This window comes from Lethenteron reissneri, chromosome 38, assembly GCF_015708825.2.
Source record: "Lethenteron reissneri isolate LAM-NWPU_2019-01 chromosome 38, ASM1570882v1, whole genome shotgun sequence".
Classification (NCBI taxonomy): domain Eukaryota; kingdom Metazoa; phylum Chordata; class Hyperoartia; order Petromyzontiformes; family Petromyzontidae; genus Lethenteron; species Lethenteron reissneri.
In genome coordinates, this window is record NC_083816.1 from 6,428,948 (window position 1) to 6,452,346 (window position 23,399).

The window sequence follows — 23,399 nt, forward strand, 5'->3', positions numbered from 1 at the left end:
AAAGAGTTCACGCGAAACAGTAAACGCGTTCGCAGGGTCGCGATTCCTGTTTCTATTTTTTACTTAACGCGTACACGTTCGTCGTGGGGGGAGAGTGAGCGGAGGAGTACGGCGTTTGTAAATAATGACGCTCAAAATGTCTCCATAAACATAACCCCGAATGGAATTGGAACACGGGCAAGGCGGTACGAGCCGCGACGGACAGCGCCGCACAGCACAGACATTCAGACGATACCCATTCAAAGCAAATGCGCAAGTCGGGAAGACGCGGCGCAGACAGCAGACAAGCCAGTCGCGTGGTGGCGGCGGCGGAGGAGAAGAGGCATGGATTTAGGGTCTAGACTTGATCGGGGAGACAGAGTCGGCCGCTCACGTGACAGCTGGGGAGGGAGGGAGGGGGTGAGTTTGTCTGCGCGCACGCACACAAAAAAAATCACACGAGCATCCGTGAAATATGACAAGCCGGAAAGCAAACGTAGACACCAACAAACAAACAACAATGAGGTCATCGCCACCATCCCTGCGATGGCGCTAGTGGTGCCGTCTCTGAAAGCAAGGGGTTATCGTGGCGAGTGAGGCAGGCAGACAGGCAGGCAGGCAAGGCAGCATATCAATCACAGCCAGAGCAGTTTCATCTTCTGTCCATCTCTCTCCGAGCCGGTCTCACTCACAGATATGTCTAACACCCCCCCCTCTCCACACCCACCAAGACCCCCACCGCTATCACCATAAATATGTCTGGAAAACTCCAGCGGAACACGGCTATCGCGAGCCTTCAAGTAAATATATATACGGGCATCAATCGAGAAGATTGACAAGATAAAGAGAGGGAAGAGTGTTACGACGCTCGGGCGGCGTTTCTTCGGCGGTATTTATTTTGTCACGGCGAGCGCGCTGGACGTGCCATCCGTATGCGATCTCGCGGCGCGGAGGTGGAAACGACGACGCGAGTTTCTTGAACCCCCCCCCACCACCACCGCCACCACCGCCTCGGTCTGCCCGGCGGCACGTGTCAATGGCTTGACCGCAGTGAGTCGCGCGCGCGTGCGTGCGTGCGCGTCGTGGTGGGGCAAATTGTGGGGAGCGGTGGCGCAGTGGTTCGCGCGTTGCGCTACGAACCTGGCGATCCGAGTTCGATTCCCGCGCTCACGACCAGCACCGGTGACGATTAATTGAACCGGTCCAAAGAGCTTTCCCTAGGTCGACTGAGCGTCAAATGAGTACCTGGTGCGGTGTGTAAACATCGTCACGAGGGAGGCGTGGTGTTGACCAACCACATCCCCGTGTGCCTTCATGCGTGCTCGCCAACAGCACTTGTCCCAATAGTTTGCTCAGGCTATACGGGGGATCTTTGTAAATTGTGGGTATGCACGATGAACTGCTTTCGCACCGTACATAGGCAAGCGTGCTATGTGTAGGTGTGGGGGGGGGTAAGGACAAGAGCAACTGCCACTTGTGACAATACGTGTGGCCAGCATGAAAGAGAAGGCCAAACGCCCTTGAGGGGGACTCTGTCTCGAGGCCCTCCCTCCCCCCCCATAGCTGAGACTATTTCACCAGCAGTAGTTGCAGAAAGACATTGCGAGGCCGTAGCTGCACCTTTACCCCTTACAGCGGATGGATTAAATTAGAATGGAGGATAATATTTTAAGATGATTCGGAAGATGACTGAAGCTTAACTGCTAAGCAATGGTGACTCGTTGACCTCCCGTTTTCAACATACACAGCAGGCAATACAATGAACACATAAACAAATAATGAACAAAACAATATAAAAGGTTTTTTTACACGTAAAATTAGCCGCACGGCCTTCTGGGAATGCATAATTTCAGCACAATTGACCTCGGAATAGCACGTTTGGCTCCGTGCAATGCGAAAGAAGTTCAACATACATACAACACACATTCTGGACCAGTTTCAACATTGAATGTCTCTTTGGTAGAATTACTTCACTAATAGTTTAGATTTTTGTTATATTATTTTTGTCTATTACATTGTGTTTTAAAGTCCTGTCGATGCCACGTGACAGCGATTTTTTCCCCCCAGATCGTCAAAAATATTCCCATTTTGGCTTCACTTCCGAGTCTTCTCAGATGAAGCCGACTATCTAGAGCGCACTCCCCGTTTAACACACTACTCCCGTCATCCCCTTGACGAATTCGAGTATTCTTTGGCTGCTGTGAATTTCTTCGGCGATGCCCAAAGACGCCTTCTTGGCGTCCGATGGTTCGACTTCGTCACAAATGTCACCGTTGCGTCTGCGAGCGCCCTCCCAGCGAGCGGGAGCTTAGCTCGACGGAGACGGCCATGTCACTTTTTTGGACGCCTCGCCCCCCCCACCCCGTCTTTGATGCACAAACTCCAGCAAAACCGCGCACTTCAGTCGGCCGTCGACGTTCGAAGGAGACCGCGACACTCAAAGGAATTGCGCGCGTCCCCGTGACCCCCCCCCCTCCCCCAATGACACGTGGATCAAACAAATCACTCGAGACACCGGTGTATGGCAGCCAAGAGAAGTTCTAGATTTGAAGCTTTCGTGACTGCAAGGATTCATACTCTTAGTTCTATCCCGATACGTTCCATTCATTGGCTACCACATTCTGATAAGCCCCCCCCCCCTCTCCTCCCCCCTAAACTTGTATTTAAGGGCTTACATCTTGAATCCTTGCCTCACTTGATGCAGCTAATCCGGCTGTGACTGTCCCACCTGATGACGGAGACTTGTGTTGCCTCCGAAACGTCGTGAGTTTATTGTTTTATTTTTATTAATTTTAATTTCATTTTTTACCTACGTGACTTTACCGAAAGAACTAAGAGTATGAAGCCAAGAGAAGCTCACGTGAATGCCGTCGCAAAAGGTCACACGTTTGTCTCAACGGCTCCTTCACTGACTAATGCGTGAGGAATGGATGAATGAATATACATTTACACGTGATAAGCCAGTGCGTTGAGCTATCCTTTGTGGTGGCCGGGTCGCTTCTGAAAAAGGGCTATGTGGCTCAGTGGGCCTTACCTGGTAAAATAAAAATAAAAACAGTTCATAGCGCTTTGCCTAACGTTCCTACACTTTGCACTCCTTGCGTGTTTTTTAGTGGACTGTTTGCTGTTGTAACGTTCTGACCCGCCCCTTACCGGATATCTGTGAAACGGAGCTTCAATGCCCATTGGATTTCTCCAGGCTAAGGAAAGATTCTGAATTGTGAATGCGCGGCTTCTTTCGACAGCCGCTGGCGAGCGATGCCTAATGGGCGAAACGCCTTTCGAAGCACGCGTTGCGTTGCCTTCGTGCGTCCCAGCTAATTACACCGCCGTGTTGGGACGAGTCAATTAAGCAACAATCACACAAAGACACGAAGATAAAGATCCCCCGTATAGCCTGAACAGACCGTAGGAGCAAGTGCTGTGAGCGAGCACCTATGAAGGGCGTGGCAAGCACTATGCCTGGCCGCCTTTGTTTCCCTAGTGGCGATGTTTACACACCGCTCCAGGACCTCATTTGAGACTGAGTCGACCTAGCGGAGTCCCAGAACGGGTTCAGACAATCTCCGTTCGTGTTGGCCGTGAGCGGGAATCGAACTCGGGCCACCAGGTTCCTAGCACAGCCCACTAACCGTCACGCCACCACTCATCACACAAAGATGCACACACACAAACACACGGCCGCAGTGTATTGCTTGTTCGGTTTTGTGACCCTGGAAATACATCCCTGCGCGTTCGTTGACTGGGTTTCCTCGGCGAAAATGCGGTCCGAGACGGAACTCATTGAGAGAAACGCGGCAAAGTAATTGCCGTTAACAACGTCCATCTGCGGATTGTTATTTAATGCAACGTTTTAATTATCACATTTTTCTTATTTTGTTGCCCAATCGTAATTCCGATGTGTTGTTCGCGGCGTCACGTCGCGCGACCGGTGGCTTCCCCTGTTCGGAACTCTCTTTGCGAACGCCTTGTCATCCATTTTTGGAGAACGGGAACTCGGGGAGATGGGATGGCGCAATGCAACGAGTTCTGAAGTCGCTGCAGCAGGCCGCTGAGTCCGCACTAGCGGGACCCCCGTTTTTAAAACGAGTCACGTGGTCATTAAAACTGAAATGTTTACCTTTCAGGGCTGGGAATGTATGAATGTTTCTTTTCGCACCATATGTAGCCAAGGTGCAGGGGAATGACAACAAACTAAACACAAACAAGCAGTTCTAACGAAATGCGTTTTCAATGTAGATGATGATTTCAAAGTGCATAGCTCCGCTGGCTTCTTAATATCGGAAGTGCGTTCCAGACGGCCGCAGAAGCGCATCTGAACGCACGCAATGCATTGGCCGTCTTTGTTCGATGGCTAGCCAACATCTGCTGCTGCTGCGAAGATGAATACATGAATGTGATGGGGGTTGTCCGTGCGTCAACGCACGGTTTCATCACGTGTAGCTGCTGTCCGCATGTAAACCCAAAGTTGCCGGCTGTTCAGGGTCAAGTGCTGCGTTCCCTGGGGCCACGTGGCCCCTTCTTGAATGTCTCCACTGACAAGTGCGCACAGAGACATGGAGCGAGGTGCTACATCGCATGAATATGAACGTGACGTTAATGTTGCGGGTCTACACTCTCCGACACACACAACCGATGTGCTGAAGCAGTCACTAATTGGCACGTTTTGTTGTCGTGACAAACCGTACTTAATTGGCTGTGTCTGGTGGTGGCGGGTTAATGGCACATTTATGTTCACGCGATCTAACCCACGAACCTTCACGGTGAGTAATATTTGTCACGAAAGCCTTCGTGTTGAACTGGAGAGGTGCGTGCAAGGAATGATACCGAGAGACTAGCAAGAGGAGAAACGTGTGTCAGAGAACTTCAGTATGTCAGAGACATCATATTGACTTTTGTTTTAAAGTTTTCGTGACTGCAGGGATTCGTATTCTTGGTTCTTTCGGTAAAGTCACGTAGAAGGGAAACAATAAAATAATAGAAATATAAAACAATACAATTCCCACGACGTTTCGACTGCAACAACAAGCAATCAGCATCAGGTGTGAAAAAAACGCCACTTTATTCTAATTTTCTTGCTGTGTTTTTTTCACACCTGATGATGATTGCTTGTGTTGCAGTCGAAACGTCGTGAGAATTTTGTTAATTTTATTTTTTTATTTTATTGTTTCCCTTCTACGTGACTTTACCGAAAGAACCAAGAATATCACGTTGACTGTTAAGAAGATTACTTGAGGCTTGGGCAGGACACGTTGCTATTAGCAGTGATGGCCGCTGGTCAAGACTAGCGAAGGAATAGCAGCAGCAGCAGGAGGAGGGACACATGCCCAGGATTATAGCCCCTACTTGAGTGGAAGCGATGATGATAGCTTGATAAGCCATTAATCCAGCAGTGGATTGATCGTGGGTGCATTTTATGATTCCTATCTTACTCTCGGTACTTGCGAGTGAGTGCGCTAATTAAGGCTGCAAGAAAACAAGCCTGAGAACAAATTCACCATGAGCCTCAGACGAAAATACTCCATGGTCGCGAGAAACCGAGTAAACAAATAAACAATCGGCTAATTAGAGGACATACAGAGCATAATTGTTGCAGATGTCATTTAATTGACTCAATAAATCTCGCCGCGCAGAAAGCACTGCTCAATTTGCAACGCACGCCGCTTGCCAGCACAATACTCACCGTTCGTTCGAGTTATCGTCAGCGGAGGTGTCTATGCAATCCAGCTGTGTGGAATTACGGTGCGCGCGGCAGAGAGGTGGAGACACCACCTGCAAACCGCCTACAGCTGGGCCACTTGCGCCATGAAAACAATTTCACGGGTGCACAGCTCCACCTTTCGCACGGAGGGTGCTCATCAGCACCTGGCGACGGTCACGGAGGCGGAAGATTTTAGGTTGCCCGGGCACGTAGGGCCCGGGCGAACGCCTCGGCAGCAGAGGTCGCAAACGGGTTTTGATTCCTTACCCGTACCCGTAACCGGCCGCACCAGGGTCGCAAACGGGTACCCGTACCAGTACCTGGCCGTACCCGGCCACACCCGGCCGTACCCGTACCCTACCCGTACCCGTCCAGGTAGGGTATGGGTATCGGGTACCTGATTGCGACCTCTGGGATGAAGCCATGTTGCAGGCGAGGGGGGGTTGATTCTAGGAACTTGAATTGTGAGAAGAGACAAGACGTTGGGAAATGAGTGACAGACAGTTACTCACCAGACTCACAGTCTACCCGTACCCGTACCCGGCCGCAACAGGGTCGCAAACGGGTACCCGTACCCGGCCGGGTACGGGTAGCCGGGTATCGGGTAGGGTACGGGTATCGGGTACCTGGTTGCGACCTCTGCTCGGCAGATGACGCCAGAGCCCTGTGCACGATCATCATCGAAGGCGGCCCACACGAGGGGTGGGGGGGGGGGGAGGCCTCCGTCCATTGGTGGATTGCCAACGGCGGAAAATCGGGGCACTTGCACCGTGAGCACTTGCTGAAGGTGGATTGGGATCGACGTTAACGGTGAAACGACGTGGCTAACGGTGGCGCGCAATGAATTCTCTGCTGCATTTAACAAAGGACAGCGGCATACCAATGACGTATGGCTCAGAACCGTGAAGGCTGGTTACACGGGTCCCAGAATGCCCCGGGACCGGCTGGTGCTGCCCTGGCTGCCCCTGGGGCTCGTAGTTTCTGGTGTTGGACCCCCTTTGCTCCATCCATACCTGCCCTGACAACCCCTCCCCACGCCACCTTCCCGCCCAACAATATTGTTTTTCAATGTTGTTTTTCAATGTTGTAATGCGCTTTGAGATGTCATTGCATTTAGATGATATATGAATCCAAAGTGTTGTTCTCGTTGTGAGATCCGCAACATCAGTGGATCGAGTAATCCGCCGCCTCCCGTTAGGTTTGACACTGAAGCTGACAGAATGTGGGATTAGTCACCTCCTGTTATTGCAAGCGTACATAGAGCGTGTGGATACATAATACTGGACAAATCATAATTTACAGGCCTTGGTCAATCCACCAATGGATGAAGGCCTCCTCACGCCACGTCTGGGCCATACTTCACCACGCTGGTAGATGCGGCTTGGTGAAGGCGGGCGGCGGAGGACCGGGACCGGTTCACGGTTCAGGTATCACTTCGAGCCACAGACGACGGCATTTGCCGTGGCCGGGACTCCAACTCGGGTGGCCGCGTTCATGGCGTGGCGCACTAACCGCCACTCCGCCACTCTGCCCCCCCCGACAGTGTTATGGTTTAATATAAAATGCATGACCGGGTCGCGTGGAAATCAGGGGATCAAAATTCAATGGTATGGTGTCTGTGTGTGTGTAGAGCTAATGTAAAATACATGGATGAATACATTTGGAATCTCACAGCCAGCAGATAACGAAATAAGAACGACTGCAGGACGACGCGTGTGTGAAATTGGCACACACTCCAAAAAAAAATCACACGTTTCTACACGCGCCAATAAATGTGAAAGGATATATTTTAACGAGAAGTGGATTTTGCCCCGTTTCATATTGGCTTAAGGTGTCACGTTGTTAGAAAAAGTACCCGGGTAAAAGTTATGGAATATCTGGCGAAAGTCCGCAATTTCACAATCGGAATATCGGGATTGTCAGCCCGAAGGCGTGGCAGGGTCCGAAGCGACGAAGTCGTCTCGTGCGCAGGTGCTGGGTGCATCGCTGCGTCGACTGGACCGCGCGAGATGGCGGTGCCTTGGGGAGTCCTTCACGCAGCAGCTGATTCACTATAGCCCGACGATGATGATGATCACAATGTAAATATTATATGTGGACTCTTTTAAAACCGACATACACGCACATCAAGAGGGCTACGTTCAAATATTGCATCATATTTGTATCCAGCCCCCATGACAATGGCCAAATCCAAACGTTCATGGGTCGAGGTTTAAACAGAAGGAGGTTGGGGGTCAGGGCCTGGTAGTGGGGGGGGGGGGGCTAGAGGGCAGAGTCTAAAATGCCACGATTTTTATTTAATTTTCACATTTTCTTTTTGTGTTATCAGCAGAGAGTCGTCGGCATTTTTTTCTCAGACTTCCTCTTTCAAGAACTTGCGGAAGATCATTAGAAATTCCCCATCGCTCGCTCAATCACTCCCAACCCGCTATGTCCCATCATTCTCTTATTCATTAGGCATGATCTATCCACTGGTGGATGACGGTCTCCCCCTCGAAGCTGCACTGCCATTAAGAGGGGGAGGGGGTGGTAGAGGTGGGGGACTGGGTAGAAACAAGACCATACTTCACCCACGCTGGGTTGGTCAAAGATAAGGCGTACCTTATCTACTTTTAGATGATTGTCTTTAAATGGCTTAAGATTCTGTACTGCGCGATGGACCGCGAGAGAGGTGGGCGGGGGGGGGGGGAAGATGTGGCTTCACTAACTTGCAGGCCCGCCGACAATCGTCGCTTTCATCTCTCGTTAAAGGACATGGAAGCGCAAACCGGCTGGACAAAGGTCGCCGAGATAGCGAACTCGACACGCGGCCACCACGAGATGTACAGCAGCCCGGCCGATCTAGATTAAAACCAGCGCGGGGCCAGCAGGAGTGTGACAGCCGGCCCCCAGCCCTCTCCAACCCCCCGCTGTTTAACACCCCCCCCCCCAACCACCACCAGCCCTATGCTCCGCCGTGTCTCAAGCGACAGCGAAGAAAGGGATGAACGTGCGGCGTGGCTATTTGCACAGCTTTCGCTGCAGCCGTCGTACGCGTTTTCTAGGTTTATCGGAATCTCTCACGGTCCCGTGATGAGATGATGCACCCCAGCGCCTGCGGACGAGCCGATCCCATGGCTCCATCTCTGCGATGGACGTGCTCTTGGTGGCGCGTTCGGCGCTGCGAACTGAAGCTCCCGGCACGTGGAGCGAAACGTTGGACATCGTGCCAAACAGCACGTGGTGGCACAACCGATAAAAGACCTACGGCAGTCGCTTCATCAATTAGAAAAAATACATTATTTCCAAGCGACTTCAGGCAGCACCACCTTAGCACTCCAGCGGCATCACCGCAGCAAGAACATTTTATTCTTGAAACGTCCATTAGCTACCCTCACGCGATACGTCTGAAGTAATTACCGTAGCAAGTCAATTTTAAGTCTTTGTTTCTCGTAGACGTAGCTTCAAACTGGCGTCACACAGCCCAGGATGCAGAGGCTCGGCATGTACATAATTGCGCAGTTTCTCTCCAGACATCTTAAGACACAAAGCGCGAAGACACTTTGCAAAACACTGGGTTACGCGAACGTTTTTTCACACAATGCGACACAGCTCAGCTTCCAGCACTGTGGTGGCAAGGTGGCAACGCAGTGATAACACTCGTGCCTTTTAGTCAGAAGGTCCTGGGTTTGATTCCAGACTTGGGTGCCCTTTCTGTGTGGAGTGTGTGTGTGTGTGTTACTCTTAGGTTTTTTCGGTAAAGTCACGTAGGTAAAAAAGAAAATAAACAATAAATAATAGAAATAATAATAATAGAAATAAAATTATAAATCACGACGTTTCGGAGGCAACACAAGTCTCCATCATCAGGTGGGACCGTCACAGCTGAATTTACTGTATTAATTTACTCAATACAGTAAATTGCCTCCAAAACGTCGTGATGTATTATTTTATTTCTATTATTATTAGAATTATTTATTATTTATTTAATTTTTTCCCTACGTGACTTTACCTAAAAAACCTAAGAGTATGAATCCTTGCAGTCACGAAAGCTTCAAATCGAGTGTGTGTGTTCTTCCCCCTGTTCTGCATTGCGTTGGCTCGGGAGTTCTCCTTCAGTTTCCTCCCATCGCAAAATAAAAAAAACAACAACAACCACCACAGCATGTGTGACTGGTATGGGTCAAACGTCCCCGATGCTTTAGAAATACTTGGAAATTACTCAATTGGGTCCCGACTGCAGAATCTTGGCAGCGCACTCCTGGAAAATGATTGAGACTTAGTGAGACTCAATGAGGCTTTCCTGGCCAAACAAACATGCATGGTGGTATTACTACGACTAATAATGAAATATATCTGATGATTGGCAAAGTGATGGACCACCATGCCCAAAGCTTGAAGTGCAGCCAAACGCATGATTGGAATTACATCGAGACAGAAACAGGGACGTGCTCAATTTTGGGGATGGAGTTTTCATCTTATTGTAAACAGATGTGCGCTCATGCAGATGTTGTCTAATTTACTGCCAACATATTAAAATAAAAAAACAACACAATCAAAAAGTTATCAAGGTACATTAAATCCAGAAATTATTCATTAAAACATTGCATAATGTTCGGTTGTTCATTAAATATGCACTTCGTGTTTTTTTTACACCCAAGGGTGTGACGTCTCAAGCACCATGGTGGCTAGGAGATGTTAACGACCTCGCCTGGTATACAGGAGATCGTGGGTTCGATTCCGACCCTGGCGCCTGTATATTTGGAGTTTGCGTGTCTCTCTCACCGTGGTCGCGTGGATTTTTCTCAACGTCCTCCAGTTTATCACTCCACTTTTCAAATTGACATGCGTTTGGCTGCTATAGATTTCCACGTGATAAGCCATTTCGTTGCGCTATAGTGGTCTGGAGCTCCAAAGTGGTCTGACGAGGCTATGGTCAATCAGCGACGTCCATTTATGAGCGTTTGGGCATTGTTTTCATTCAGTATTTGCTGCATTTTGAAGTGAAAACATCTCTTTTGTTATCTTCTTCTTGGTTCTTTCGGTAAAGTCACGTAGAAGGGAAATAATAAAATAATAAAACATAATAAAATAATTCTCACGACGTTTCGGCCACAACGCAAGCAGCCGTCCTCAGGTGAAGAACAGGTCTGTCGGAAAGACAGCGTCTGAATGAACACCACCACGCTTTTGTTAATGTACTATATTTCCTATACTCGCTGAACTACCAAATCACTTAACGACCGGTTACGTGGAACCGATTACCGTCGTGTAAGAGGCGTTCTACTGTGTTAATCTCATCTCCCTACCACATTCGGGAACACAATCAATGACCGCGGGGTTAGTCACCGACTCTCTCTCAAGGTCTTTTCCCGAGGGCAGGTCCACGGCTCGTGGTCCCCTCCGGACTCATCCACTCCTCCGTCCCCCACCCCCCTCCACTCTTGACACTGCACTTTGTACTAAGATTACCGCGTGCTTGCGCAACCGATGGCAGCAGTGATGCGGTTCGGGAGCTCGGAGTCAATGTGGAGGCCTGCTCAGCCACGACGAGAGGGGCTTCAGTCAGGAGGCGGATTCCCGTGTCGTTTTCGCCTTTGCTCTGTCGATGGAGCACAGACTGTGGTGTTTAGTCTGTTGTTCAAAGTTCAAAGTTCATTTATTAGGTATAGCCCTGTGAGCCATTCGGCTCTTGAATCGGGTGCAACCGCAACAAACAAAAAAAACATGAACAAGAAAACATCTTAAAGTGACTACGTGCAAACAGAAAATCCAAGAAAAGACAGCAAAATATTGCAGAAAAATCACCGTACACCAACCCTGTGCAAATATCCCAGTGGGATGCAAGTCAAACAACAACAACCACAAGACAACCTCCCCTCGTACCTCCGATTAGCATGGTTGGCTAAGTACGGTGCGAAAGAAGTTCAACATACATTCATACTCTCTGTTCCATAGTGAACTAAAATTCTTAATCCTTGACGCTGGCGCTTTGATTTCCCAGCCACAACTAATATAAGCGACGAGCTCTTAAAACTATTTTTTTTCTTTTACCAGGAAAGGCCCACTGAGCTACGTAGCTCTTTTTTCAGAAGCGACCTGGCCACAAATGATAGCTCAACGAAACAGCTTATCACGTGCAAATTTACAGCAGCCGAAAACACTCTAAACACGTGTTTACGAGCGATAGCGGAACCGGTCGCCTGCGGATCCTCGTTTACCGACCCCCGCTGGTCCACGCGCAGCGGTGAAGTTTGGTTCAAACCAAACGGTCCTCCTCCAGTGACCTGCTAAGCACGGGCAAAGGCCATCAGCCAAGCCGTGAATTCACAACGGTGCTTTTGATGGCGAACTCCACGGGTGGGTGCAAGGCCAATGAGAGTGGGAGGGAGAGAGCTGCAACCTTCCAATCACCGTAACCTCACGGGGGCACCCACGGATATGACGCCAGCATAAAGCCCTCACGGTCATGCACCGCCCCATCCCAGTACAAACCAGGCTCAAACCCCTGCTGAGCTTGCGATTTGACACTTGAACCAACGGATCGATTGCATCGATGCACGTTCTTGCCTCTGCTGAAAGAGAATAAGAAATGTAAAAAAATTGGCCTCTCGCCTGCCTCCCCCCCGCCCGCCCGCCCGCTCACTCGCCAGCCCCGGCGAATTAATGTGCACTGAGTGCGTGGTGCATGCTTAAGATGCCCTGTTCCCAATACTGGGGGGATTAGCTCTCGCTGGCGGAGCGACATACATATGCAACGGGAAATTTAATCCCCAGCGCTGAGCCCAGCGTCAACCAGACGCCACCATCGCAAGGACACACGCTGCGATCGTGATTCGTGCGGCCGCTAAATGATGAACCGCTCGGAGAAATGAAACTTATTCAGTGGCTCTCCATCCGTCCACTTTCAACCCCGTTCTGCTCTCTCTACGTGGGGCTCGATATGCACGTGCCCCCCCCCCCGACACTTTGTCAATCTCACTCTCAATCTCTCTCGCTCGCCTTAGCAGCGCGCCACCCCCCCCCCATCCCCCGCATTCAGTTTCAGCGGCTTTTAGCTCGTCCCAAACGCAGATACTGATGTGCAGAGAGAAAAAAAAACCCACACAATGTCTATAGAAGGTCCTTAATACACGTGGGCGGGGGGAGGAATCCCATCATGTCAGCGCTGGAATTGAATTCGAACAGATGTGGCCTCGGGAGAATCACTGCTCCTAATATCCAGGGCAGCCCTCCCACATTCCTAAAGGTCAATTCGTAATCTCCGCGCTCATCAAAATAAAATGACCGCAGGAATTGAGATAAAGTATTCGAAGCTCTGCGTTGCAATTAAGCGGCGGCGCGCGGGCACCCTTAATTCAAGATCACCGGCAGAGTTAAGCAATCTGCAGCGGGCCTCGCTGAAGCAAAACCCCGTTTCCAGGAGGCTCTCCGAGAATTGACGCAATTCCCCACCCCCCACTCCACCCCCACGAGGGTGATTACGAACGCCGGGCGTGATGCGCGGGCCTCGTCGGAATGCGAGTCACGTCCCGCGATCTTCGTAGCGCCAGCAGGGGGGCGGGGGGGGGTGGTGAGTGTTTGTGAACCGGCCCTAACCCCGGCACCTGCTGCAGAGGCGCGCCGGTGCCCCAGTGAGTCTGTCCGTGTGTGTACGTGCACGTGGGGAGCGGTAGTGTCGTCGGTAGCGCACTGCGCTATACGAAGCCGGCGACCCCGAGTTTGATTCCCGCTCACGGCCGACATCAATAACGATTATCTGAACCGGTTCTGGGCCTCCCCTAGGTCGACGCAGCCTCAAATGTGGTGGGTAAATATCGCCACTCAGGAGTCAAAGGTGGCCGGGCGTGGTGCTGGCCACCCACCCCCTCGTGTGCCATACCGGCCTCCATAGGTGCTCGCAAACAGCACTTGCCCCAACAGTCTGTTGAGGCTATACGGGGGGATCTTTGTGTTGCTGCATGCATGTGCGCAGTGGGGAGTGGTAGCGTAAATTGCTAGCTCGCTGTGCTACGAACCCGGCGACCCAAGTTCGATTCCCGCTCACGGCCACGAACACCAGGGACGATTATCTGAACAAGGTCCCGGGTCTCCCCTGGGTCAACTCAGCCTCAATTGAGTACCTGATACGGTGTGGAAACATCGCCACTCGGGGGACAAAGGCGACCGGACATGCTGCTCGCCACCCACCTTCTTGCGCAGCGTGCTCGCTAACAACAACACTTTGCCCTGACGGTCTGTTAAGGCTATACGGGGGATCTTTGCCTCCTCCTCTTCGTGCACGCCGTGATTTATATTCGCTGTTGTGTTCAGGGCGCGGCGGCGTTCGCAGCCGGGACTCGGTAGGGTCAATGGTGCGGCCGGTGGCTCGCGCAGCCCGAGCGAGCGGTGCGATCTCGACGATAGGGAAATGTGAATAATGACGAAAATGGCCCTCCGATTTGTTTCGACGGTTTTGTCTGCGGGGCATCTGACATATATCCCCCCACCGTCTGTTTGCACATTAGGACAACAGGTCACCATATATCTGTTTAACGTTTCCGCACGTTGAATGTGGTACATGACTAAAAATAATTCACCCAAGCTACAGATTTTTTTTTATTTGACGCATATTTTTTTTCGTGCAAATATTTTACATTTCCCGCGCAGCACAGCTGTTTCGTCCTCCGATTAATAGTTTTGCTTCGTTGCTTTTGTTGTTGTCATTCTGGTGACCCAAGTCACTCTCGCAAATTTACCCTCCTCTCTCTCTCTAACCTGGCCTCTTAAGACTTCTCACCGGGTTAAACATACGGACACTTGACTTGGATTGTTACCGCGCGTTACTCACCCCAGGTGCTGGGAGATCCTTCCTAAGCTTCTGCATCTTCATCTGCCTGAGAAGCTCCCAGCACTAAAACCATGTTTTATATTACCAGGTAAAAGCCCACTGAGCTATACAGATTATTTTCAGAAGTGACATGGCCATAAATGATAGCTCAACGAAGTGGCTTATCACGTGGGAGTTTATAGCAGCAGCCGTTGATTCTAAATGTGGAGGGAAAAACTGGAGGACCGGGAGCAAAAATCCACGCAACCACGGGGAGAACATGCTCCAAATATACAGCAGCAGGCGTCAGGGCCAGGATCAAACCCACAACCTCCTGTATACCAGGCGAAGTAGTTAACATCTCGCCACCGTGGAGTGAGACGATGCACATCGTGCCGAACGACATGCGGGAATAACCAAAAATCACCACCATGGGCGAGCTGCACAGCAGCACAACTACGACAACCTTGTTCAACAATGACGATTGATTGTTCCAGTCAAGAGGGCTCGTGGTGGCTGGGGGAGGTCGGAGCGATGAGTTGACACCGCTGACATGCTGGATTGGAAGCCGGGATTTTAAGTTGCCTGTGATTACACTGGGTTATCAAAGCCGAGTGAGCTGATGATCTAAGCCTCCGGTCACCTACTGCCATACCTTGACTCGCCAGGAGACGGCGGTACAGCACAGTGCAGACTGACAACGTCCGTCCCTTTTGTATGTGATAGAGTGTTGTCCCCTCGCATGGGTGGGGTACTCCTCCAGGTGTTACGGTTTTTAACCCACAGATATTACCACTCATTAATTGGCTGAAACATCTCGATGCTTAGATGATTGCAGAGCTTGGGCAATTGTTGGTAGTGCATAGCTGCTGCTGCCTTCCCGCTCGTCTGTGGTTCCTCAGCGGTTGCGAGAAGAAGCGGCTTATCACGTGGACATTTATAGCAGCCAAATATTCGAAACGCACGTTGATTCTAAATGTGGAGGGAAAACCCGGAGGACCCGGAGAAAAAAAACGACGCGAGCACGGGGTGAGAGACACGCAAAATCCAAATATACACAGGCGTCAGGTTCGGGATCAAACCCACGATCTTCTTTCTACCAGGCGAGGTAGTTAACATCTTGCAACCGTGGAGATCATACGGAGGATGCGAGGGATGGCGGCGGTGTGCGGGGAGAGGAAATAACACGCAGCGCACGCGGGCGCCGGCACAAAGATCGTCCCACGTATGTGCAGCGGGCTACCGTGTCCACATGAGACGGCTTTGCAATCACATCCTCATTTCGATGATAATAGGGCTGGGGGGGGGGGCGTTCACACCTGCCGAGCGGTCGCCCGTCAAGCTACCAGGTGTTGGCTGAGCCTCGGTTCTCTACGCGCCCGGCGGCGTGGCAGCCTAAAGGTGTAAACGTGCGTGCGGCGCTTGATCGAGGTCGAGCTCGCGATTTTCAGATTCATTGTACAAATCAGAGATCGGAACCCAGATAAAAATGACATTTTCGGACGATGCAAAATGTGTTGTTTTTCGGTTTACGAGCAATCCGAAAACCGCAGCGTCACGTGGCCCCGGGTGACGTCGCGGATGTTTCGCACAAAGATATTTAAAATTAATGTGTGATGTTTACGATTTTGGGATATGAAAGAGATCAAAAATTGTGCTTGAAAATAAAATCCGAAATTGTTTATTCAGAAAATCATCCCTAGTACATACACGCCCCATGACTTATATATGTAATGAAATCAAAGTTTAGATTTTTCCGATTGTGTTTTTAGAATTATTGGAACGATGCGTTGGAGAGTTGCCCGTGGAAGCGACCATCACAGGGCTAGTTCTGAGTTGCCTTCAAAGTGACCCCTTGAGCCTCAACGATCTGTATGACTCATTGGGGGATGTTTGCCTTTGTATGTGTATTTGTCGATTTGTTTGCGCACACTCACCACGCGTGGGGCATAATGAATGCAACAACAACAAAAACACATTTCAGATGTCTCAATTAATATTGAGCCAATTGACTAAAAGAGTTTTCCTGTTGCATTTTGCTTGAGCAATACCAGTTCCGACCTCTATGAGACTGAATCAGCTCTGTCTATTATCACTATTATTATAATCATTGTTAATTCAGTTAGTACGACAAATAGAATTGACTCTGCCGGTATCGGTGACACTAATTTCACAATTTTAACTTTTTATTTAATTTTACCAGGTAAAGCCCTTTTTCAGAAGCGACATGGCCACAAATGATAGCTCAACATTGATTCTAAATGTGTGGGGTGGGTTGGGGGTGGGGAGAGAACCGGAGGACCCGGATAAAAAGCCACGCGACCACGGCGAGAGTGACGTGCAAAATGCCAAATATACAGCAGGCGTCAGGGTCGGGATCGAACCTACGGCCACCCGCATGCAAAACGAGGTCAACATCTCGCCACCAACATTTCACTCATGATCATCAGCTATAGCATGGGTCGTCAGGTCACGTTCAGCAAGGCGGGCAAACGAAATAACTCCCGAAGGTTCATTCCCACATCGCGCACGGCACGCAAATTAAACGAATCCGCTGCTTCCAACGTAAACATAAATGTGGCTTCAAGAACTGCGGATTTTTTTTTCGACGCCGCTGCACAAAGTGAGATAATGACAGGCGAATGAGAACAACAGTGGGGGGGGGGGGGGGGGTAACAAGAGGGCTGTTTTGCCGCGGTTGTCATTGTTCTTGTCGCATTTTGTCAAAAAGCCACGCGCGCAACAGACAACACTACAGCCCCAAAGGTCTTCATCAAGTGCGATTGCATCGCTGTTGTCGTTGCTATAAAAGCATCAATTTCGTGAGCATTTCACGGCAAAAACTGTCGGCGTCACGTCCGCACGGAACGCCGGCGATTGGCTCGTACCGGCTATTTTAAATCTACACCCATGAATTTGGCTGTTTACTGGATTGTAGCCCGGGCTTTGTTCCTGCGCCTCCGAGAGAAATGCGGGGAGCTCTTAATGTCACACTTAGCGCGTGTGCAGCCCCGTGCCTTCACGCGCTGGCTGAAAAACGCTCTCCTCTCTCTCTCATGCGCCGCAGGTTCACAAAAACAAAGATTCCCCCCCGCCCCCCTCGCCCGTAGCCTTTACACAGACTGTTGGGGCAAGTGCTGTTAGCGAATAGCACCTATGAAGGTTGGTACGGCACACAAAGGGGGGGGGGGGGGTGGTTAGACCACGGCTCGCCCGCCTCTGTCTCCCTCGTGGCAATGTTAACGACACACCAGGTAGTCGTTTGAGGCTGAGTCGACCTAGAGGAGGCAGAGGACCGGTTTAGACAATCGTCACTGGTGTTGGCCGTGAGCGGGAATCGAACACGTGCGCACACGCACACATTCTCGATGACTCAGTGCGACGGCGGGAGCAACGTTGATTTCGTTATCCCTGTAAGTGCTGCTTTCGCCGATTTCGCCTTTGTGAGCTGTGCTGCACTCTGCGAGGTCAAGCGTGCTTGCGACCCGCGCGATCGTCAGAGACGTACACACATCGAGGGTTCACGGGGGTCAGGGGCAGCGAGGAGCGGCTTGGAGGGGGGTGGGAGGAGATGAGGCTGGGGTCGTGGATGTCACCAAAATGCAGGAGACACGTGAAGGCAATAGCCACATTAAAACGGATGGATATAAAAACAAAACAAAAAACATCGAACGGCAAAGCAGGAGGGAGGTAATCTTTGGCAACCGAAGCTGGGGGATCTGGCATCTTCGACCACGCAGCACGGAGTGGATACTCATTCCAGGACAGGCGTGGGCCCGGCCACACCACCCCTCCCCCCCTTATGTGTTGTTTCGACCATCGTAGGTGCTCGTTTAAAACCGTGTGCGTTATAGCATGAGGCAGAGGTCGAAATCGGCTACCCGATACCCGTACCCTACCCGATACCCGGCTACCCGTACCCGGCCGGGTACGGGTACTCGTTTGCGACCCTGGTGCAGCCGGGTACAGGTACGTGTAGGCCGTGAGTCACTGGTGAGTAACCGTTTGTCACCAATTTCCCAACGTCTTGTCTCTTCTCACAATTCAAGTTCCTAGAATCAACCCACCCGCGTCTGCAACATGGCTTCATCCCAGAGGTCGCAATCGGGTACTCGTACCCGTACCCAGCCGGGTATCGGGTAGGGTACGGGTACCCGATTGCGACCCTGGTGCGGCCCGGGGACGGGTAAGGAATCAAAACCCGTTTGCGACCTCTGGCATGAAGTATCGCGTGTGTGCCTCCGACGTGCCACTCACGTGAGGTATGGCGGGAGGTATCGCGTGCGTGCGTGCGTCCTGCATGCCACTCACATTGATGGTCTCCCGACCGCTGTGCAGGACCCGGACCTTGGGCTGCTGGATCAATCCCAGGTTCTGCCCCGTCACCGTGAGCGGCGTCTCCCCACTGCAAGGACATCCGTCCACAGAGGGGTTGTGAATAACGTATCCCCAACGATGCGTTCACCTTCGCTATCATCATGAAGGTTCACGGTTTTTGAATAGCACCGCGGGTGTGGCCACCTTAAAACCACCACGTGCCATCCGCTTCGCAAGCAGTCGACGTTTGAGCACCTGGGGCATCAATCGCAACGGGGACGTTTGTCCTCCGCGAATGAACGAGAGTAACGGCTGTGCGACCAATCACGTGTGAGATGGGGTTTTTTTTCTTCCGAACAGCGCCCCTAGCGGATGGAAGCCCACCTGCAGATGCTCCACTCGGGGCTGACGCTCAGGATGCGGGGGTCCTCCTGGTATCGGAAGTGCAGAGCGGGGGCGAGGCAGGCGCGGTCCACGCACACCGCCACCGTCGCGTTGTGCAGCCGGCCACTGGCGCCCGACACGCACACCACCTCCGAGCGCGAGCGGCTGCGTCACACCACCGTGCCGCGCAACGCAGTGTCACGCCGCGCGCACCGTGCCGCCACCATCACGACACGCACGGCGCCACACCACACCAGACGCCCGGTGCCACACCACACCATACACACCGTGCCACACCGTGCCATCACGACACGCACCGTGCCACACCATACGCACCGTGCCACATCGTGCCATCACGACACGCCCGCGTCACACCACACCATACGCCCCGTGCCAAACCGTGCCATCACGACACGCACCGCGCCACAGCCCATGCGCCGTGCCACACCATACACACCGTGCCACACCATACCAAACGCACCGTGCAACACGCCACAAGGCACCGTGCCACACCAAACGCGCCTCCGGTTAGCACACTAGGGGCTACGTACGGTGCGAAAGAAGTTGTACACACATACAGGCACTGTGCCACACGCCACAGCATGCGACAGTACGAGTCACAGGACGAGATGCAACATGATGCAGAGCACACAAACTCTGCACATCATCATCATCATCTCTCACGCTCATTGATAAAGCCACTTGTGTCATGATCACTCATCAACCATCATCAACACTCTGACTCATTACTATTCACCATCCCCATCCTCCAATCATCGGCGGCATCATCTGACCTCTCCAGGCGGCACGGTAGATCTCCCAGTTGAACTTTGACCTCGCTGCCGGCGTCCAGGTCGTGGCCAATCAGGGTGATCCTCGTGCCGCCCGACACCGGACCCCTCGACGGTCGGAGGTCCCACACGGCCGGGCTCTGCGCGAAACCCAGGAGGGAATTGGCATCATCACACGACTGGCAGTTTTAACTCGTGACCAAACACATACGTAATACACGTGAGAGAAGAAACCTTAATTCTATATTTGAAGCTTTCGTGACTGCAAGGATTCATACTCTCGGGTTTTTTCGGTAAAGTCACGTAGGTAAAAAATATAATTAAAATTAATAAAAGTAATAATAGAAATAAAATAATATAATATAATAAAATATTTCTATTATTACTTTTATAAATTTTATTTTTTTACCTACGTAACTTTACCGAAAAAACCTTAGAGTAGAAGAAACCTTGCCATTGTCTTTATCCACAACGTATAAATATGGTCTTTATTTCACCGCACGGGTCCACACCTTCGTTTTCGCTCTCTCGCAAACGCTCCGCTCCCTCTTTTACCCTTACCCTCACCTGGCCTAACTGTCCCTCCTGACACTCACTTACTCACCCACTCACCCACCCGCTTCCTATTTTAACCTCTCCCTGGCTCCGCACCGCGTCGCACTCCATCTCCACCAATCTCCATCCTCTCTTACCCTCACCTGGCCTAAGCGTCCCACGTGACGCTCATCCACCCGTCCCCAGCTGTTTTCCCTTTCGAACGTTCCGGCCAATCCTCATGCTCCCCGTGCCCTAACCAATCAGAGCACGTGGAGTGTTTGCTGCCGCCTTCTGGATTACTTTAGTCCCAGGGATCGTGTGGGATAATCACCGGACATGTGTCTCGTTACACTCGCCACCACAAAAATAACGAAACGTCGTAGTTTTTAGTTATTTTAGTTATTTTCTTTGAACCTATCTAAAAGAATATGAATTCCTGCAGTCACGGAAGCTTTAATTCAAGATTTAGAGGAGTGTGGGGACATTGCCTAAACGTTTTCTAAAACATCGCCTTTTATATTGTTTATTTTAATGAAACCATGTTATCGGCGATTGTTACCTGTACTTGTGAACCACTGCTAATACGGAAGCATCACCAGATAAATAACATTTAATTAACCCGAGTTGCATTGTTACATTGCTCTGTTTTTCCGATTTCAATTGTCCTGTCGGTGGCATTATCATCAGATTGAGAATTAACTTGGAGCAGCGACAGTGAGTAGTGCACCACCACGTGTGTCATTGTATCTCTTCTTATGCAAGGAGCGATCACAGAACAACCGCCGAGATCTCTCCAAGTAACCTCTTATCCACACTTGTCCTGATGATGTTTGACGCAGCTTCAAACAAAACATCCCATATACAACTGCTAACTTTTGCCTGTGAGAATCGTTCTTCAACTCACTGGTGGGCAAGCTGAAACGTGCGATTTATTTGGCCCCGCCAGGCGGTGGAAGCTTCTTAACGATACCGGAGACATTTGGAACGGGTTGATCATTACGTCGCCTAACCCAAACATCCTCGACGTGAACACCCCGTAACCACGGAACGTTGGGGCCAACTCCGAGACCAACATCGGACCAACGTCGGTCCCAGCGGTTCCACCCACGTGCAAACGTTGGCCCAACGTCACGTGTTTGCCGGGCGCCGCCACCAACGATCGACGACCATTACCAAGATGCCGTAGTCGTGCCTCGACACCGCCGTGTACTCGGGGGTGCAGTCCCCCACGCACACGCGCACGGGGCCCCTCTCGGGGGTCCCCTGGGTCGCCCCCTCGATTTCGCAGACGATCCTGAGGAAGGGGCGGTGGGGGAGGGGGGGTGACAGGGAGTGGGGAGGACGTCAGAGCGTTCGGCGCGTTCACGCGCGCCGCGCGCGCCGTTATTGAGATGTCGCGGCGGGGACACGAGCGGTGCTTCTGTCTCTTCAGTCTGTCTCACTCGACGGCGCGCGCTAAAGCTTAAGGTGGGGGGCCTGGAGCGTGGAGGAGGAGGGGGGAGCTGGGGATGACGCGCGGTGCTGCGGCCGTGCCGGTGGCGAGGCGAGGACGACGCCGCCTTTGTGCGCCGCGCGATAGAGCCATCACTCCGGGCCCGCCGGATTTGCTCGGGCGGATTCACAGTTCCATGAATCACGATATAATCCTCACGTCGAGTACACGGCTCCACTCACAATGCGGAATAATGGGGAGGGGAGGGGAGGGGGGGGGGCAGGGAGGGAGGGAAAGGTTGGCCTAATTATATGTCAAGCAGCCAGTGACATTGCTGACGAGATCATTAATTATTATATATTTTTTTAATGCTTCAATGGATTCAATTTGAGTAACGTATTAAATTAATTATAATATTCCGTCGAGGGCGCCCCTCCGCCGTGGTTGTGGACCTGGTGGCGTGGGCGAGCGGGCGGGGAGGGAGGGAGGGCGATGTTGCGATGAGCTCGCCGTCACAGCGGCGACACCCGCACGGTCATGAGCGACGCGACCCCCTCCCCACTCCCCCCACTCCCCCCAATCCCCCCACCCCCTCCCAGTGCTCCCCGCCCCCCGCGTGACTTTTACCAATTCGCTCCGACCATACGGAACGTAACCCGATACGTGTACCAACATCCAGCCGTCCAGCAGTGGACAGACCATGATTGCCCATTATTACGATGACGGCAGCTGTTTTTTTTCTTCTGTTAAACGTACACACGTGGGGATGCTGGCTACGGCATTGGCAGGCAGCGGCCAAATGTACGCATGCAAGTCGGACGCGTTCACTCCTTTGGCTGACGCTCCATCACTAAGCCTCGTCCGTCAGTCAATGTCTCTTCTAGCCGAGCACCCCCGCACCCATCCACACCATCGTTCGTCATTGCCCAATGCAATGTCGATGATTTGCGTTGAGTTTGCCAATCCACGCGTCCGTCATTCTTTACCCCTAGGGGCAATGCGCGCCGTGCGTCTCTCTGCGCTCCCTTCACCGATGTGCTGTCCGCATTTGTTTGTTTGCTTATGTATGTATTTATTGTTCACTCAAATATTGTACCTGGGAGAGAAAAAATAAACCTCGCTCCCCCCCACCCTTGAGACGGAAACATCTCATTTGCAAGGTTATCCTGGGTGTCAAGTGACACGTACACAGCTACAAATTAATGGTCTCCGTGTCAAGTGAGGCGTACAATTAATGTAATTAATGAACGTTATTTCTCTTGCACAAAAAAATGCATTAAAGAAGGGAAATAGGGCCCTGGGAGCGGGAGGGGTGGGGGAATATGCCAACGTGGCGTGACCGTGAGCAGAGCATTGGACCTGCAACCCAGAGGTGTTCGCCTGTTAGAGGTCATCTCCTGGTGCGGCAGTGGAAGCAACGAATGGGTCAAGTCTCTTCAATTCCCCTTTTCCTCCATCACCACCACCCTT

The 23,399-nt window shown here is 51.5% G+C and overlaps 1 protein-coding gene across 3 annotated transcripts in view; it reads right to left on the minus strand.

The window, feature by feature from the left end:
* The window catches only part of LOC133351691 (plexin-A2-like), a 310,302-nt gene that overhangs the window by 64,369 nt on the left and 222,534 nt on the right, over positions 1 to 23,399 (minus strand). For all 3 annotated transcript variants that reach the window (XM_061567099.1, XM_061567100.1, XM_061567101.1), the window contains exons 16-19: positions 21,671 to 21,791; positions 19,964 to 20,100; positions 19,170 to 19,334; positions 18,780 to 18,873 (exon numbers count right to left, since the gene is read on the minus strand). In XM_061567099.1, the coding sequence (XP_061423083.1) occupies positions 18,780 to 18,873; positions 19,170 to 19,334; positions 19,964 to 20,100; positions 21,671 to 21,791 (517 nt within the window). The remainder of the gene's footprint in view (positions 1 to 18,779; positions 18,874 to 19,169; positions 19,335 to 19,963; positions 20,101 to 21,670; positions 21,792 to 23,399) is intronic.